This window comes from Gymnodraco acuticeps, unplaced genomic scaffold, assembly GCF_902827175.1.
Source record: "Gymnodraco acuticeps unplaced genomic scaffold, fGymAcu1.1, whole genome shotgun sequence".
Taxonomy (NCBI): Eukaryota; Metazoa; Chordata; class Actinopteri; order Perciformes; family Bathydraconidae; genus Gymnodraco; species Gymnodraco acuticeps.
In genome coordinates this window covers 761,473-780,541 of record NW_022990865.1, presented here as the reverse complement: position 1 = coordinate 780,541, position 19,069 = coordinate 761,473, and the positions used below count along the sequence as shown (strand labels likewise).

General features: G+C 41.4%; 1 protein-coding gene across 8 annotated transcripts in view; it reads left to right on the top strand.

Annotated features, from left to right (window-relative positions):
- Positions 1–11,616, top strand: part of pam (peptidylglycine alpha-amidating monooxygenase) — a 208,794-nt gene extending 197,178 nt beyond the window's left edge. For all 8 annotated transcript variants that reach the window (XM_034233276.1, XM_034233268.1, XM_034233271.1 and 5 more), the window contains one exon: positions 9,571–11,616. In XM_034233276.1, the coding sequence (XP_034089167.1) occupies positions 9,571–9,749 (179 nt within the window). In that variant the 3' untranslated portion in view covers positions 9,750–11,616. The remainder of the gene's footprint in view (positions 1–9,570) is intronic.
- The last annotated feature ends 7,453 nt before the right edge of the window (positions 11,617–19,069 follow it).

Genomic DNA, 19,069 nt, shown 5'->3' with positions numbered 1-19,069 from the left:
TGAAGTATTATACAAGTAAAACTACATGTTGCTTTAATCCCATGTAATTGTACAATGAACACAGTCTTCCTTTGAAGATGTATAAGTCAGGTGTCTTGAGTAGTCAGAAGTACCTACAAATCATTGTACACATTTGTAAATATTATGTTCCACTTGTTACCATTGTGAGTCTATTTTTATGCAGCTCTGCGTGATTTTGTGGCTACAATTCAGGCTAATACGCTACCAGAGGTGGAATAAGTACTCAGATGTTGTACTTGAGTAAAAATAGAAGTACTCAGATCTTGTACTTGAGTAAAAGTAGAAGTACTCAGATCTTGTACTTGAGTAAAAGTAGAAGTACTCAGATATTGTACTTGAGTAAAAGTAGAAGTACTCAGATCTTGTGCTTGAGTAAAAGTAGAAGTACTCAGATCTTGTACTTGAGTAAAAGTAGAAGTACTCAGATCTGGTACTTGAGTAAAAGTAGAAGTACTCAGATCTTGTACTTGAGTAAAAGTAGAAGTACTCAGATATTGTACTTGAGTTAAAGTAGAAGTACTCAGATCTTGTGCTTGAGTAAAAGTAGAAGTACTCAGATCTTGTACTTGAGTAAAAGTAGAAGTACTCAGATCTTGTACTTGAGTAAAAGTAGAAGTACTCAGATCTGGTACTTGAGTAAAAGTAGAAGTACTCAGATCTTGTACTTGAGTAAAAGTAGAAGTACTCAGATCTTGTGCTTGAGTAAAAGTAGAAGTACTCAGATCTTGTGCTTGAGTAAAAGTAGAAGTACTCTGATCTTGTGCTTGAGTAAAAGTAGAAGTACTCAGATCTTGTGCTTGAGTAAAAGTAGAAGTACTCAGATATTGTACTTGAGTAAAAGTAGAAGTACTCAGATATTGTACTTGAATAAAAGTAGAAGTACTCAGATCTTGTACTTGAGTAAAAGTACAAGTACTCAGATCTGGTACTTGAGTAAAAGTACAAGTACTCAGATCTTGTACTTGAGTAAAAGTACAAGTACTCAGGTCTTGTAGTGAAATTATAAGTACTCAGATGTTGTACTTGAGTAAAAGTAGAAGTACTCAGATCTTGTACTTAGTAAAAGTAGAAGTACTCAGATCTTGTACTTGAGTAAAAGTAGAAGTACTCAGATCTTGTACTTAGTAAAAGTAGAAGTACTCAGATATTGTACTTGAATAAAAGTAGAAGTACTCAGATCTTGTACTTGAGTAAAAGTACAAGTACTCAGATCTGGTACTTGAGTAAAAGTACAAGTACTCAGATCTTGTACTTGAGTAAAAGTACAAGTACTCAGGTCTTGTAGTGAAATTATAAGTACTCAGATGTGGTACTTAAGTAAAAGTAGAAGTACTCAGATCTTGTACTTAGTAAAAGTAGAAGTACTCAGATCTTGTACTTGAGTAAAAGTAGAAGTACTCAGATCTTGTACTTGAGTAAAAGTAGAAGTACTCAGATCTGGTACTTGAGTAAAAGTAGAAGTACTCAGATCTTGTACTTGAGTAAAAGTAGAAGTACTCAGATCTTGTACTTGAGTAAAAGTAGAAGTAACTCTCCTGTTATCTCAATCAGAACAACCTTCTGGATCCGCACCAGTCTGGTTTCAAGGCAGGTCACTCCACAGAAACTGCTCTCATTGCTGTCACTGAGGAACTGCACACTGCCAAAACTGCATCCCTCTCCTCTGTCATCATCCTGTTGGACCTGTCTGCTGCATTCGACACGGTGAATCATCAGATCCTCCTTCGCACTCTCCAAAAACTTGGAGTTTCAGGCTCTGCACTTTCCCTCCTCACCTCATACCTGAAAGACCGTACCTACAGGGTGACTTGGAGAGGGTCTGAGTCCGACCCTTGTCAATTAACTACAGGGGTCCCTCAGGGCTCTGTTCTTGGTCCCCTCCTCTTCTCCCTGTACACAAACTCGCTCGGATCAGTCATTAGCCCGCATGGTTTTTTATACCACTGCTACGCTGACGACACCCAATTAATTCTGTCCTTTCCCCGCTCAGAGACCCAGGTCGGCGCACGCATCTCTGCTTGTCTAGCTGACATCTCTCAGTGGATGTCTGCTCATCACCTCAAGCTCAACCTTGACAAGACTGAGCTGCTCTTCCTTCCGGGAAAAGATTGTCCCACTCTTGACCTAACAATCAACATCGGCACCTCAGTTGTTTCCCCGACTCAGACTGAAAGGAATCTGGGTGTGACCCTAGATAACAACCTGTCCTTCACTGCAAACATCGCTGCTACAACCCGTTGCTGCAGATACACGCTTTACAACATCAGGAAGATACGTCCCCAGCTGACTCAGAAAGCGACTCAGGTTCTGGTCCAGGCTCTCGTCATCTCACGCCTAGACTACTGCAACTCCCTCCTGGCTGGTCTACCTGCATGTGCCATCCGACCTCTGCAGCTCATCCAGAATGCAGCGGCTCGTCTGGTCTTCAACCTTCCTAAATGTTCCCACACCACTCCGCTCCTCCGCTCCCTTCACTGGCTTCCGGTAACTGCTAGAATCCACTTCAAGACACTGGTACTTGCTTACCATGCTGCGAATGGATCTGGCCCTTCGTACATCCAGGACATGGTTAAACCGTACACCCCAGCGCGTGCACTACGCTCTGCATCAGCCAAACGACTCGCTGCACCCTCGCTGCGAGGGGGACCCAAGTTCCCATCGGCGAAAACACGTGGGTTTGCTGTCCTGGCTCCAGGATGGTGGAATGAGCTCCCCATTGACATCAGGACGGCAGATAGCTTGCACATCTTCCGGCGCAAACTGAAAACTCATCTCTTTCAACTCCACTTCGAGCGATACAACTATTAACGAAGCACTTTTATACTAATAAAGGACTGGCTTATCTAAAGCCAGTTGAGTAGCACTTGAAATGTTTGGCTCTATGAAACCTGATGTACTTATATGATTCTGTTTTCTTCAAGGTTGTGTCTTCCTGGTCGAATGTACTTATTGTAAGTCGCTTTGGATAAAAGCGTCAGCTAAATGCAATGTAATGTAATGTACTTAGATCTTGTAGTAAAAGTAGAAGTACTCAGGTCTTGTACTTGAGTAAAAGTAGAAGTACTCAGATCTTGTACTTAGTAAAAGTAGAAGTACTCAGATCTTGTACTTGAGTAAAAGTAAAAGTACTCAGATCTTGTACTTGAGTAAAAGTACAAGTACTCAGGTCTTGTAGTGAAATTATAAGTACTCAGATGTTGTACTTGAGTAAAAGTAGAAGTACTCAGATGTTGTACTTGAGTAAAAGTAGAAGTACTCAGATATTGTACTTGAGTAAAAGTAGAAGTACTCAGATCTTGTACTTAGTAAAAGTAGAAGTACCAGAGTGTAGGAATACTCTGTTACAGTAAAAGTCCTGAATTCAAAATGTTCCTCAAGTAAAAGTATCATCATCAAAATATAGTGAAAGTAGCGACAGTAAAAGTAGTCATTGTGCAGATTGGTCCATTTCAGAATAATATATATGATATGTTTTATAATGATTGATCATGAAAGTGTTCTCAAAGCTGGTAAAGGTGCAGCTAGTTTGAATTACTTTGTATACTGCAGGGTAGCTTGTGGATTTACTCCAGGTGGAACTAAAGTCTGATTCAACACTTGATTAGATTTACCATCATTCATCCACATCTGTGAAGTAACTAAAGGGATTAAATACTTGTAGTGAAGGAAAAGTACACCATCTACCTCTGACTTATGTTCACTGCCAACCTAAAAGTACCTCAACAATAGTAATCAATAATGTATTGAAAAGTTATTTGGCTGATTGTTTTATATTGGCTCAGCCAGGTTATATGGGAGGCCTACTCTACGTACAGATCACTAATTTTGAAATATTAAACGTAGTTTTCTTTTCTTTAATTGTTCATCTTCGTGTAGAATGCTATCACGAAACACACATTTGGTTGTTTTTAGCATAAAGAACATCTGATTTAATGTGAGGTAGGGAAATAATCAGTTGAGTATGTGTATATAAATATGTAATTTACAACAGCTGTAAGATGCTTGAAAAGCTTGAAAATGCACCTTGAAAATGCTTGAAAAGTGCTTGAATTTGACTTTGGAAAAGGTGTAAGAACCCTGAGTTAGTCTGTCGACGGTAGCAAACAAGACACATGCATTGTTTTTGTTTTTGGCAATGATGTCAGAGAAGAAAGACTGTCGGGCAAATTTCAATTCCAAATTATAAAGGCCAAGTCTCTCTTTATAGATTTCAAAGTGAACCTGGAGATTTGTTTTTCGCCACCTGCGTTCAGCTTTTCGACACTCTTTTTTTTCTGTTTTCACGGTCATGGCCTTTCTCCATGGAGATATTTTCTTCCCAGTCACTTCCTTTACCTTAGTTGGAGCAATGGCATCTATAACATTTTTAATTTTTGAATTAAAATGATCTACTAGCTCATTTACTGAGATGTTAGCAGGGGCAAGTGTGGAAGAAAAATTCTGAGTAAACATTTCCCTAGGGTTTTCAGTTAAATATCGCTTTGTGGTTACCTCTTTTTGAACATTTTTGTGAACAGAAATAGAGCTCTCAAAGAAAACACAGAAATGGTCAGAGAGTGCAATATCAGTCACCACAACCTTAGAGATATTCAGACCCTTTGAGATAATTAAGTCCAGAGTGTGCCCCTTATTGTGCGTGGGCTCCGTCACATGCTGAGTCAGTCCATAGCTATCAAGAACACAAAACAGTTCTTTAGCCCCTCTGTCCTGGGGGTTGTCAACATGGATGTTAAAATCACCAACAATGACTAGACGGTCAAAGTCAATACACACTATAGACAGCAGTTCAGTAAAGTCATCAAAAAAGCTTGCACAGTATTTGGGTGGTCTATAGATATTTAGGAACAGAGCTCGAGAGGAGCATTTCAGCTGAAGGGCCACATATTCAAAAGAAGCAACGTTTCCATAAGATGTCTTCCTGCATTGAAGGGAATCATTGAACAGAATAGCAACTCCACCCCCTTTCTTATGCATTCTTTCCTGACTCATAAAACTAACGTTGGGAGGGGTTGATTCGATAAGAACAGCTGCACTGTTATTTTGTTCAATCCATGTTTCTGTTAAGAACATAAAATCGAGATTGTGCTCAGTGATAAAATCATTGATTACAAATGTTTTCCAGCCAAAGACCTGACATTTAATAAAGCTAGTTTAAGTTCGTTAAACACACTATTAGTCAGGTTTTTTGTAACAAGCTGTGGCTGACATGGAATCGCTTCTAAATTTGATAAACTCACACAAACATTTGAGCGCTTCCTGTATCTAAGATGATTCACCGCTCTTAATCTATTACCTATCAACACAGATATCGGCAAAGCTACAGGCAGGCAGGGCCCCGGCATGTCCTGGAAAGAGTTGAGAGTGCCATACGCCCTTGAGCCTGGACCCAGCATATATCAGTCAGTGTTTGCGTTTTTTACACACACATCCTTATCAGGCTTCGGAGACAGCAGTCTTGAAGGGGGGGAAGGACGTTTTGGTCCGGATGATTGTGGTAGGCATGGTGACGGGGGAGATGGTGCGCGTCTCTGTTTCGGTGATTTTGATGGGCGTCGTTGAGGAGCGGGGTAAAGGACATGCTGCCAGCCCTGCGTAGCGCCTTAGTTTGGTTATTGAACTCCAGGAAGGAATCGGTGCCAACCCTCTGTATCTCCTTCATGTGTTCAGCGATCTCCAGGAGGGTGGGCGAGGGTGAAAGGGTGAACGGAGAGTAGAGAGAGCTGTGGGGTGAAGGAAGAGTATCCTCAGAGGTGATAGGAGGGGTGAAGGGCGGTGGAGACTCCTCCATTTGTCTCCCATAATCAAGACATTGATTAGCAGTGATAGATTTTCAAGGTTTTCTGCGCGATGTGTTGTGTCTTTCTCTTGTTTTGATTCCTCTTGTTGCTTGTCCTTGGCAGAGGGAACAGATTGATGAAGGCAGGCAGTTGAATATGTTAGAGATAAACAATTTCACTCCTGACTTGTTCAGACAAACTCCATTTGCCTTAAAAAGATGTCTGCGGTCCCAGAAAAAGTTAAAGTTGTCAATAAAATGGACAGAATGGTCAGTACAGGCAGTTGAAAGCCACGTGTTCAGTGCAAACAATCTTCTGAATCTCTCCACTCCTCTTCTGACTGGCAGTAGAGGGCCACTGATGAACACCTCTGCAAAGTCCTCTTTTCAGATGAAAGTACATTTTGCAGTTCATTTGGAAACTAGAACATTCAGATCTTTAGATTACCACTGGATTTAGTTAACAACCAAATGATGTACGAAGAGTGAAAATTGTGGCCAGTTGGAAAAAAATCTCTTGAGATTTTACAGCTCCTCTCCCCTCTAGCCGTGATGTCACCCACTCTAAGTCTTAACAAGCTCTCCCATACACACCCATTATAAAATGTGAAACAGTGTGAAATGTTCACAAAACGTAAGCTGCGACTACGTCAGAACCGTACTAGCTATCAAAAAATATCCAAGTAGTCTAATAAAGTCCATAGTCTCGAGACCCGTTTAAACTTGTAATTTTTGTTCTTCGTTAAAGAATGCGGAATCTGTATGGGGTCAAAGTGGGGTGTGTTTGAGCTCTGTTCAAATGGATTTCCCATTCAGTCCTATAGGGCAAATGATTGCAGTTTTTCTGTGATTTGCATGAAAACGGCTTGGCGAATCTCTTATAAAAGACAAAGCAACCCGATCCCGGTCATTCCGCATTTTTTGATGTGTTTTTTGTGTGTTTCCTGTCAACGCTGCCGGGCGACTAGCATGACAACATTTGTGGCGGAAGAAGGAAAATAAGATCAGATAAGTATGTGAATACTATACTGTGTGTGGCTTCGCCAGTCACACAGAATAACGGCCCCTACACCCGGCGGCGTGCGTTGTCGCTTACCGGCGGGAGGGGGCTGAAACTCGACCAACAACCAATCACATGAATCTCCCACCCCAGACACACAAGCACGCGGTTTGATTGGCTAGAGCTTGTACTGGCATATGATTAGATTGGCTGACGCATCCATTGAGGCGTCAAAAGTAGAACATTGCTCTACTTTTGCAGCGAGCACCGCGAGAGAAGCTACGCTTTGCTCCCACAATGCAGTTCGGCAAATCGTGACGTCACCCCATTCAAAGTGAATGGGCAGAAGCGTTGAAGTAGCAACGCACGCCGCCATGTGTAATAATAATAATAATAATAGCTTCGATTTCTATAGCGCCTTTCAGGGGACCCAAGGTCGCTTCACAAGTAATAGTGCAAAGACAAACATAACAAAACAAAAGACAGACAAACAGAACAACAGATCGATTTAGGGGCCGAAAGCCTTGGCAAACAGATGGGACTTGAGGGCCCTTTTGAAGGCTTCAAGTGTGGGGATGTTGCGTATCTCCGCAGGGAGAGCGTTCCAGAGGGTGGGGGCTGCCACACTGAAGTGTAGGGGCCACTGTGTAGGGGCCATAAAGGTCTCAGAGTCTGTGGAGTGGAGAAGCACATAATCCAAGATGCTTGAAGTTCACTGTGAAGTTTCCACAATTTGGGGAGCCATGTCATCTGCTGGTGTTGATCCACTGGGTTTTATTAAGTTCAAAGTCAACACAGCCGTCTGCCAGGAAATGTTAGATCACTTCATGCTTCCTTCTTCTGACAAGCTTTATGGAGATGCTGATTTCATTTTCCAGCAGGACTTGGCACCTGCCCACATTGCCAAAAGTACCAACACCTGGTTTAATGACCTTGGAGTTACTGGTCTTCATTGGCCAGAAACCTCCCATGACCTGAACCCTATAGAGAATCTATGGACTATTGTCAAGAGGAAGATGAGAGACACGAGACCCAACAATGCAGACGAGCTGAAGGCTGCTATTGAAGCAACCTGGGCCTCTATCACACCTCAGTAGAGCCACAGGCTGATCACCCACATGTCACACCGCATGGATGCACTCATTTGTGCAAAACCAACCAAGTGCTGAGAGCAGAAACATGAACATACTTTTCAGAAGGCCGACATTTCTGTTCAATTATTGGCATCATGTAATATTCAAATGTTCTGAAAAATTGAATTTTGGGTATTCATTAGCTGTAAGCCGTAATCATCAAGATTAAAACAAATAAACAATTTAAATAATTAACTGTGTGTGAAATGAATTCAGATGATAGATGAGTTTCACTTTAAATAGAAATACTTAAATGAATAAACTTTTCAATGATAATCAAATGTATTGAGATGTACCTGTATATTGTTTGGATCTTTGCTGTCTGCCTCTCTCTTTGTGGCTCATAATATAGTGTCTTATGTAGAGGTACCTGTACATATCATTTGATGGAAGCCCAAATTACTCCTGAAATTGGGAAACATCTGTTGACATCTGTTCTACTAAATATTTGATTCATTGTGATAAGACATCTATCGGCCCATCCTTTAAATCCTCAATCCCTTGTCAAAGGAGGGAACCCTATATTGCCTACAATCAGCATGGCTCATGACATTATCCACAACTAGAGTATGCCTTATCCATACATTTGCATCCTGTTAATATATTTAATATCAATAAAAGGCTAAGCTGATAATGTCACACCCTTGGTTGCATTTTGCTCTATCTGTGCCCATCCTGTTTCTTGTATTTTCTAATCCAGGCCACTATTACAGTTAACTGAGCAGCCCATTTAAAAATGTTTTAAATGTGGCAAGCCCAAGCCTCCCTTATCATTAGGTAGGAAAAAAGAGTTTAAGTCTTACTCTGGGTCAATTATTCTACCAGATAAATGTAGAAATTAACTTATTTAACATGTTGAAGATGGAGGTTGGAATTCCCACAGGAAGAGATTGAAATAGGAGGAGTAATCATGAAAGCAGGTTCATTCTTATCGTCTCCACCCTTCCAAATAATATGAGGGGAGTGAGTGTTTTATAAAAAGCTAAATGTCATCCGCAAAAAGGCTAATTTGGAATATTAACCCTCCCATATCCACTCTTCCTTGAATCTTTATATTTAGGCGTATAGCCTCTGCTAAGGGTTCAATACTGAGTGCGAAAACAAGCTGTGACATTAATTTGCCCTGCCTCACACCCCTCTACATTAAACAAATCAGAACAATGACCATTAACTCTTATTATTGATTTATGATTTGTATAAAACAAATTGATGCAAATCAACTCTATCAAATGCCTTCTAAGCATCTAGGCCAGGGGTGAAAACATACGAAGGGCTGGGCCCCTCACTAGAGGTTAGGTATATTGAAGTTAGCAAAATCAATCAAATGTAGGTACATTTTGCTTAATCAGCCTACATCAAAGTTCTCCGTAGGGTTTCAATTATTTTGGTTTACTGAAACTTCCATGAACCAGTCTTACTGTGTCCCTTTGGTGTTAACCTCCTGTCCGTCTTCTGTCTATTTCCTCTAGAAATAATAAGACTTTCTTTAGTTTTCAAAAGAGTGCCTTTTTTCCCATCAGCTGTAAATAATAGTTTAGAACCTGAACATCATCCCTAATACTCCACGAGAAGGAATCATTTGTATTTGTGAAACTGTTCATCATTTGGTGGTTGGTGATTTTGTTTGCCCGTGTGTTCAGGTAAAGCTGTGGGCAGTCTGAACCTGGGGAACTTCTTTGCGTCGCATAAGGGTTACAGTCGCCAGGGCTTCGACCAGCTGAGCACTGAGGGCAGCGACCAGGACAGACACGATGTTGACAGCAGCGACTCGGAGAACGAGGAGTACTCCGCTCTGCCGCCGCCTCACCCCCCCTCTTAGACTCTTTGGCCAGTCACCAAGCTCCTGCTTACAGTGCTGAGTGTATGCTTTCATCACGTGTCTAACCGTTGTAAAGCTGCCAATCTTATTATTTATATATTTAAAAATGTGCTGTATATAAAAATAATTTAAACATTAATGTAATTTAATCGTGGTCTTGATAAAGCATGGTCTTGGTAATTCATTGCACACATTTCACTATGAAAGATTGTTTTCCCCAAATCAAACTTGCATTGAGTAAAACCATTAGCACAGCTCTAATGATTTGGCCTTAGATCCAGCCTTAAAACAAGACCAAATCTCCAAATGGCTTAAGCCAGTGTTTTTCAACATTTATTTGAGCCAGGGCACATTTTTTACATTAATGAAATCTTGAGTCCCCCCACCAACCAAAAGTGTAACAAAATGACACATTTACAATGAATAGTCTCTCAATTTATTTATACTCACTCAGTGTGAAACCTGGGAGTGTTTAGATGAACACAAAGCTGATATCCTGGCAGGAACTGAAGAAAAGCTCACACAAAGCTCTTCCTCAACAGCTCGCAGTCTCTCTCTGTTTTTAGTTTTTATAGCAGTCATGCTTGAAAAGCTCGCTTGGGACCATGACACTGTTGTTAAGCTTTTCCCGAGACACCAAGCATAACGGAGTCGGTGCATCAGGATCCCCGGTGAAAGTAAATCCAAACTAAAGATAACTTTTGCTGTATTTTCTTGAGCTCACCATTTTTGCTTTCTTTTGACCACCACTCATATTACTCTCTTCATCTCCGTTAGAATTTTGTCCCGGGTCCAGTTCGGAGTGTTGAATGTTCTGCCTTCTTTGTATGTGCCATTACAAAATGCATTATGGGATTAAAACAGCTGCTGCTTTTTGAGCTTGTATTATATTGATGTCGCTTTCATCTGTGTGTGTGTGTGTGTGTGTGTGTGTGTGTGTGTGTGTGTGTGTGTGTGTGTGTGTGTGTGTGTGTGTGTGTGTGTGTGTGTGTGTGTGTGTGTGTGTGTGTGTGTGTGTGTGTGTGTGTGTGTGTGTGTGTGTGTGTGTGTGTGTGTGTGTGTGTGGCTACAAACATGGAACCACATCAGCTGTTTGTTTTTTTTTGTTAAATTTGTAGAAATAAAGGTTTTAAGCATCGTCATTTGCTAAATGGTAAGCCGTGATTGAAATTATATGATGTGTTGCAAACGGGCTAAAACATGAAAGTGTTTGTATGGTGGATGTTAATCTGGATATGAATTGCTCTTTGTCAGCTGTGTGATTTTTTGTTTATTGTGAACCTTTTTGCAGGGGTCCGTTGAAAGGCACGCTTCAGACTGCAATAGTTTCTCAACATTTTTATATCATAGTTACCGTGAAATAAACAATTATGAATTGATCACGTTTCAAAATGTATGGACATGAATAGAACACCAAGAAGATGGCAAAATACATGTTATTTCAAACGTAATGGCAACATTCAAAGTACTTTTTTTTATGAATCAAGTGCTTGAGTCGCAATGCAAAAATGAATTAATAAAACAAGTTCACAGTGCACACCTCAAAACAAAAGAGAAAACACAAATATGATGGGATATGATCACACTGTTCAGTTTAATTCTGTTTCCTATAGTTTTACTACATTCGATCTTTCATTGCCTATTGTTAAAATGCATCTAGTATACTTAGACCCTGATGAAATATTTCCATTTCTATCCATATCTATTATATTTGTATATTGTTTGAATTGCATATCCTAGAAATTGCAATTCCGATGTTGCAGTTACGTGTGAGCAATCGGATTTTAATTTTGACACCCTACTTTTTGCTGCAAGAGTAATATTTTGATTATATATGTTATTTGTGTAATAAAGTATCTGCAAAGCATCACAGTTTCACAGAGCTTCTTGGATCAGACCATGAATGATTTTTGACCAGTCATGTGTATTTTTTTACTCTCAGACATGTAATTCAAGCATTCAAGATGCTACTTTAGAAGTCTTCTCAGGTTTTTATTTTATTTTTCACAACATTATCTTGGTCACCTTTCACATAACATGCAACCCCCGACGCGTAGTTTGTGTCAGTTCACAGCATGGGGGAAAAGAGTCCATCGAACAGCCTGCTCAGTAGTATTGTCCTTCATTGTATGTACCTAAACAGTGTTTGAAACGAGTTAGAACTGTCTGTTTAAGGCGTCTAGTGGCTTAATGGAAAGACAAGTGCCTTTCATGGGACCTACACTTTGGTAATAGTAACTACCTGACTCTTCATTCTGTCCCATGTGTTCTTCAACCCAAGAAGTTGTGAAATAAAAATGTTCGGCCTTAGGTGGAGAGAGATGGAGTGTAATAGTTTATATTATTACTGTTACTGTATATGCATAAAATGATCAGGAATTAAAAATGGGAATACATTTAGTCAAACTGTTCATTTCTGTTCACGATGTTGGATACATTTTGCAAGCATCGTTGGCCATTGACACTGACAATTGTGCATTATTAACACTTTATAAAGCCCCCGTTTATTGAACTGTTTGTTGTTGATTATTTATAAGGGGCCAAGCACCAACAAAGTCAGAGCAAAGGACCTATTTGCTGTATATAAGTTATTTGGACCCGCTCACAGGGCTTTACTTTTCTGAGGTTACACCTAAACGTTACACAGTAACCTTACTTTGTTGTAATCAGCGGTTCCCAACCTGTGGAAGGCATTGCAAGTGTGCCGCCAAATCATTTGCAAAACATGATTTGTGTGGAAACATTTTCATTATTAAGATTTTTTTGTATTGGAACCTCCTTTCCTTTCTCTTTCTTGATCCTCCTTAGCAACGGTCATTACAGTCCATGACAGCGGTCTGTACTTCTGGATTTACAACGTGTCTGACCAATCAGAACTTTATTTAGCCTCCGTATTGTTTATGGTTGAATGTGGGCCGCGAACATTTTTTAGATTCTTAAGTGGGCCCTGAGTTGAAAAAGGTTGGGAATGCTGCTCTAGAGCCATCACTTTGTAATCGTTTTTTTACTTGCGGCCATTATAACCTTGAAAACGTGCTTATCACTTTTATTATGGCCAAGGTACAGAAATGTAAAGGACAGGTCAGATTTCAGGAGTAGAATATTTGAGATTAAATGGTTAAAAGTAGGGCTGTCAAGTTAACGCGTTAAATGTTAAGGCTGGGTCAAAAGTTCAGGACCTACAATGGCAGAGACCAGATGGATTCAGTCTTTTAACAAAGTTTAATAAAGGAAAAAAGGAGCAACTAAAAAACAATCCACAAAATGAAGGTGGATCTAGTTCACGCTGGTGGCGGTGGCAGGACTCAGGCTGGTTCGAGCAGCCACTGGAAAAACAGAGGAAAAAACAAGGTTACTCTTCAACAAAAACAGCAAGAGAAAATCACACTAAGCTAGGATACTACGATGTTTAGCTCTACCGAGTGAGACGGAATTATCTGGCACTGGAGTGTGAACATGACCAGGGTATTAAAAACTTGAAAAATATTCCTCTAAGGTACATTTAGAACAGATAAAAAATGTGCGATTAATTTGCGATTAATCGCGATTAACTATGGACATCCCAGCGACAGTTCTTCACGATTAAATATTTTAATCGACTGACAGCCCTAGTTAAAAGGCTTTACATGTGTACAGGCCCAGAAAACATGTGTATGGTCTGCTGAAGCCGAACCAAACTCCCTCCATCAAGGTTGCTGAGACCCACAACATTTAGATTTTTGGTTGGGGGTGATAAAGAAACGGGTAAGATTTTTCCAGCAGTAGTCTCTCCAGAAGTTAGTGGAAGTGGACTGAGTTTCCCCTGCATTTAGCCACATTTCTTCTGATATCACTATGTTAGTTTCCTTTTCCCACCCACTGCGTTACGCTAGTTGGGTTGTTATTCATTGAAAGGAAGCCCTTGTATAATTTGCCAATAATACCTTCAGTGATTTTTGAATTGTAACACCTCGTTTGGACCAAAGTCTGTACCTATGGTCTTGTATTGCAGGAAGGAAGTCTGGATCATATGCCGGCCATCTAAGCAGTTTGTTCTCCTTGTGGAGCTGAAAAGTCTTTACCAGTTCCCACCATATTCTTCTTGAGAAAACAACCCATTGATTATGAAGCTGGAGCATCTAATTAACTCTGCCTGGGCAGCCCAACAGCGACTGTATAGGTGTGTCCATTAGAGATAACTCCATGTCCTTCCATCTGGCTTCATAGGTTGAGTCGCACCAACACACAAGGGGGCCTGAGCTGAGCCGACATGTAGTAGTCCTGAAGACAAGGCAGGGCCATGCCTCGAACGTCGGAGCTTCCACAGTACTACGGTCTTTAATAATTTAGCCCCGGGGCCCATTTAATACCGGGGCTCGGTACCCATCCCTAGTCCTAGCCTTGCTTGTGCTTGCCGTATCTAAATCATAATTTAGTACCACATTGAAGTCCCGCCCCGCAAATCAGGATTCCTTCCATTTGCACAGCTACGATATCAAAGCGTTCCTTAAAAAAAGTCTAATCGCTGTCCGGTGGGGTGAAAACATTAACTTGTTAAGCCCGAGAGACCCCGGTAACGGGGGCCTCCTGCAATATCTTGCAGAAAACAGTGTCTGAGGGCATGTTCGTTTAATAAACTATGAATGTTTTATATCCATGCACCGAAATTCACTCTCAAAACCTTATTATTTATCTTTGCTGCACATCTCAACCCATCGTTTCACATCGTGAGGGGACACAGAATCTATGGGTACCCTCATTATCACTCAATTATGCGAACGAATCAAAACATATGGAGCTAGTTAGCTAAAAACGCTAACATGGCTCACCTGTGTGGTAGTCTGGTCAAAAATGGTCTTCAATGGCATTAAAACGATAGAAACGCTGCTGAAGTTAATCCATATGTTAATCCAATGTGTCTGTGTCACTTTGAATGATTTCTGATAATCCATGAGATATAAATCAGCTTTTCGGTTTTGAAATGTCAGACCTAGAGACAGCTTCACTCTGGAGCAAAACTGTGGGCGCGAAGCCCCCACCTTTTCATTTTACCATGTGTGTGTGTGTGTGTGTGTGTGAGGAGATTCCCCTTCGATTATATTGGCTCTAATGGTCAGAAAGAGATGTCACATGTCAAAATTGAACAAGGGGGGCCAGAGATAAGGAAAATCCACCCAAATGGCCCCAGAAGAGGTTTTTTTTGCTAAATCTGTCTAAAAAGGTAAAATATCACTTGTTGTTTTGCATCAATCTTGATACAGGGTACTTATTATATGTTTTACTTTGGATTCCTAAAGCTTTTAGTCTACTAACCCATCATCCAAGGTTAGTTTTCACTATAAGTACAACATATCTTTTGGACGGACACTATAATTTACAGTTTTTTACCATGTTCAATCTGAATTTCCTTTAAAATAAAAAATATCTATATTGATTCTGACTTTTCTACATCCAACTCACAGGTTTATCATTGCTTTGAGAAAAAAGATTATTAATTTAACCCTTTTAGAAGGGAAGATATGGTCATTTGTTCTGGGAATGTCATTTTCGAGCCTGAGACCTGATAAACAGGCTTAGGGCTAAACTGGTTAATAATCAATTTTCCCCTTGCCACATACCTCCCCTCTCTGTCATATATTTCTTTGTTTATTTCAAATTGTACTGAGTTCCCAATTAGTATAACAACCCCTCTCCTATGACCTTGCTTAAATGAACTACAAAATGTGTTGCTATATCCATATCTTTTCAGTTTTTCATGTTATTGTGCTGATATGGGTAACTTTTTGAGAGAATCAAGCGTACATCTGTTAAATGTTCAAAGCGGCATTGTGTCACTGAAATAGCGTCAAAATCACAAAGTGCCATTAAGAGTCACATTCTTAACGAAATCTACTAAAACAAAATACTTCATTTTCTAATTTCAGCTTTTATACACAAAAGTGTATATTTCAGTAACCTTTTGAGAAAATTAAGCATTAATGTGTCAAATGTTCAAAACGGCATTGTTTTACTGAAATAGCATCAACATCACAAAGTACCATTAAGAGTCACATTATTAACGAAATCTACTAACATAAAGTACTTAATTTTCTAGTTTTCATCTTTTATACACAAAAATGTATCCTTCAGTAACTTTCTGAGAGAATTAAGCATTAATCAGTCAAATGTTCAAAACGGCATTGTTTCCCTGAAATAGCCTCAAAATCACAAACTGCCATTAAGAGTCACATTCTTAACGACATCTACAAAAACGAAGTACTTCATTATCTAGTGTTCAGCTTTTATCCACAAAAATGTATCTTTCAGTAACTTTTTGAGAGAATTAAGCATACATCTGTCAAATGTTCAAAATGGCATTTTTTTCACAGAAATAGTGTCAAAATCACAAACTGCCATTAATAGAGCCCAACGTACACGATAGCGGTTCTAGACTCCTTTATTCACACCATCGCCGCATTCCCGCCCACTTTGGCCTGTAACAGGCTGTGGTGGATTCTGCTCCTGCTGCTTGGATAGTCTGAATAACGTTGTCAGATAGCCCCACCTGTCTCAGCCTGTCCCTCTCAGGAGCCAAGCCTGGAGAGGTTGGCCCAGAGTGGGTAACGCCCCTATTGCCCCTGCTTCCTGAGACAGCGCCCACCATCATTTGTGTTATCTCCGCGTACCACGGCGCCAGGCGGCGACCTGGCGCCACTAGGATGACTGGTAGATGTTCCCGCCTCACCCTCTCCAGGAGGGGGGGATGAGGTGCAGCGGTGGAAAGGCGTAAAGCAGCTTTCTTGGCCATGCTCGTGTGCAAATGCGCCTACCCCCAAGGGCGGATTGTCCCACCGGGCCAGGGAGAACCACAGGGCACAGTGGCTGTTGCACCGATTGGCGAACAGGTCCACCTCTGCCCTTCCAAACTGAGTCCAGACCTGCTTCAACACCTCCGGGTGAGGCTTCCACTCGTCTGGCAGGGGTCTGCCTCTTGACATGAGGTCAGCCCCCCTGTTTTCCCATCCCGGGATGTGCAGGGCGCTTAGAGACAACACAATCTGTGAGGCCCACAACCACAGGTTCTCTATTGCAGTCAACAAGGCAATGGAGCGGACTCCGCAATGCCTGTTGATGTACGCCACTGTGGTGCGGTTGTCGTTCCTCACTAGCGCATGTTTGCCCTGTATTAAGGGTTTGAAGTGCTGTAGGACCAACATCACCGCTTGCAGCTCCAGGAGGTTGCTGTGCCGAGCCTCTGTCAGAGGCCAGCAACCACCTATAGCTCTCTCTAGTTATGTCCCCCCCCAATCCTGTCACTGAAGCATCTTTGAAGACTGTGATATAGAAGGTCACGCGCCCCAGTGGAGCTCCCCTCCGCAGATTCTCTGGGAACCCCCAGATTCGGAGATTGCTCTCTACTGAGGGGGGATGGTCACCAGACGCTGTTTGTGCCTTTTGAGATCTAAACGAAGGCCGGTAAACCACCTCTGCATGTGACGTGCATGCAGCAGTCCGAGTGGCACTACGGTCCCTGAACGCACCGCGGCCACTCTCACGGGGGCGCGCCTCATAATGGGTGCCCAATTAACATCGTATGAAAACGGCCTTGCCAGTCTCAACGAGACATTATGCGAAAATGTGGAATTGCGGAGCGAGATGACTCTTACACATAAATGCAATCCTTTTTACTTAATGCATTTTTTTTTCTACCAGGCGCTGTCTCCTCTCTCACTTTACTGTAGGTAACTTCACAAAAAATCGATCCATGTTGCCGGTCGCATTAAGTTAGCTGAAGTTAACTAGTGTAGAGCCGATGAATGGGAGTCGGAGGCAGCGTGTTTAGTATGGAACTCCACACTTTATTTTCCATTAGGTTTACAGAGGAAATAATAACTTGCTACCTGCTACTGTCAAGCTAGAATGATAACAACAACAAGGTACACTCTCTAACAGGTCCATGGTGCAACACACACTATATACCACGGTGAATGATGTCCCAATGTTCCACCACACAAGCTACATTTCACTGTTTCTCGTTAATTGTTTCCCTCCCCTGAAGCTCTCTGGTGCCCACCTGGGGAGGCGCGCCTCACACTTTGAAAACAGCTGGTTTAGAGGATCTCCGTTTAATCACTGACTACAGATATAACAAATCAGTCTTATATTCAGTTTCCCTCACAATGACTCCTCTCACGTGGAACCTTTACAGAAAGGGCGATAAAACGTGAGGGACACAATATGAAGGGGGAAGTCACCATCAAAATAATACTCTGAGCACAGCGAGCACACTTCAGAGGTTCCGCCCACTGATCTCCGACCATGTCAGGTATTGAACATTCAATAAATGAAGAACACAGAATGTGTGTGATTATACAAAATGATTTACAAATAAACACCACTGCATATTTACAACTGTTACAGAAGTCCATACTCACAGGTATGTGGGACAAGAAGTCTGTGTTGCTTTTTCCTGGGCGGTATTTCAGAATTATGTTGAAATCAGCCAGATCAGACACCTAGCGATATCCAGTTGCGTTCAGTTTAGCTCAGGACATAAGTGACAGGATTGTTATCACTGTATACTGTAACAAAAGGAGCATAAAACAAATAATCTCTAAATGTGTCTGTTACAGCCCACTTGAGCGCTAAAAACTCCAGTTTTCTTCTGCTGGTGTCAATGTTCGTGAGCCATAGCCTATAACTCCTAGTTTGCCTTCCTGTATCTGATATAAAACTCCTCCAAGCCCCTCTTCCGAAGCATCTATATGCAAGATAAATGGATCCTCAAACCTGGGGTAAGCTATTACCGGTGGGTTAATTGGTTTCTACCTTCATCTCCCTCACATTGTTGTTGATAGCAGAGCGGACGCTGGCGTAGAGTGTTCGCCGCATCTCCGGCTGTACTTAGTAGTGTTTTTGTTTTGTTTGTTTGTTTGTCGTTCTTTACCGGCTCTATTGTCGGCCTCATACTCAGCCGTGTGTCACATATCTTCACGTTCTATGTGAACACGTCTTTACACCCAATTCCTCTGGTCTTTTACCTGTATGCAGCAACTGCTACATCAGCTATTGTAGCTAGCTGTAGCAGCTAGCCCTGCTGAAAAAAACAGCATAGACCAGCTTAAGATGGTTGCTGGTGTTAGCTGGTTTTAGCTGGTGTTAGGCTGGTTTAGTTGGTTTACCAGGCTGGACAAGCTGGCCAGGCTGTTCTTGCTGGTTCAAGACCAGCCTGGTCAGCTAAACCAGCATAGCCCAGCATGGATGTCATGCTGGTCTATGCTGGTTTTAGCTGGTAGTTAAGTTGGTCTATACTGGTGAAGCTGGTATTTATGCTGGTCTACCAGCAGTCTTGCTGGCAAAAC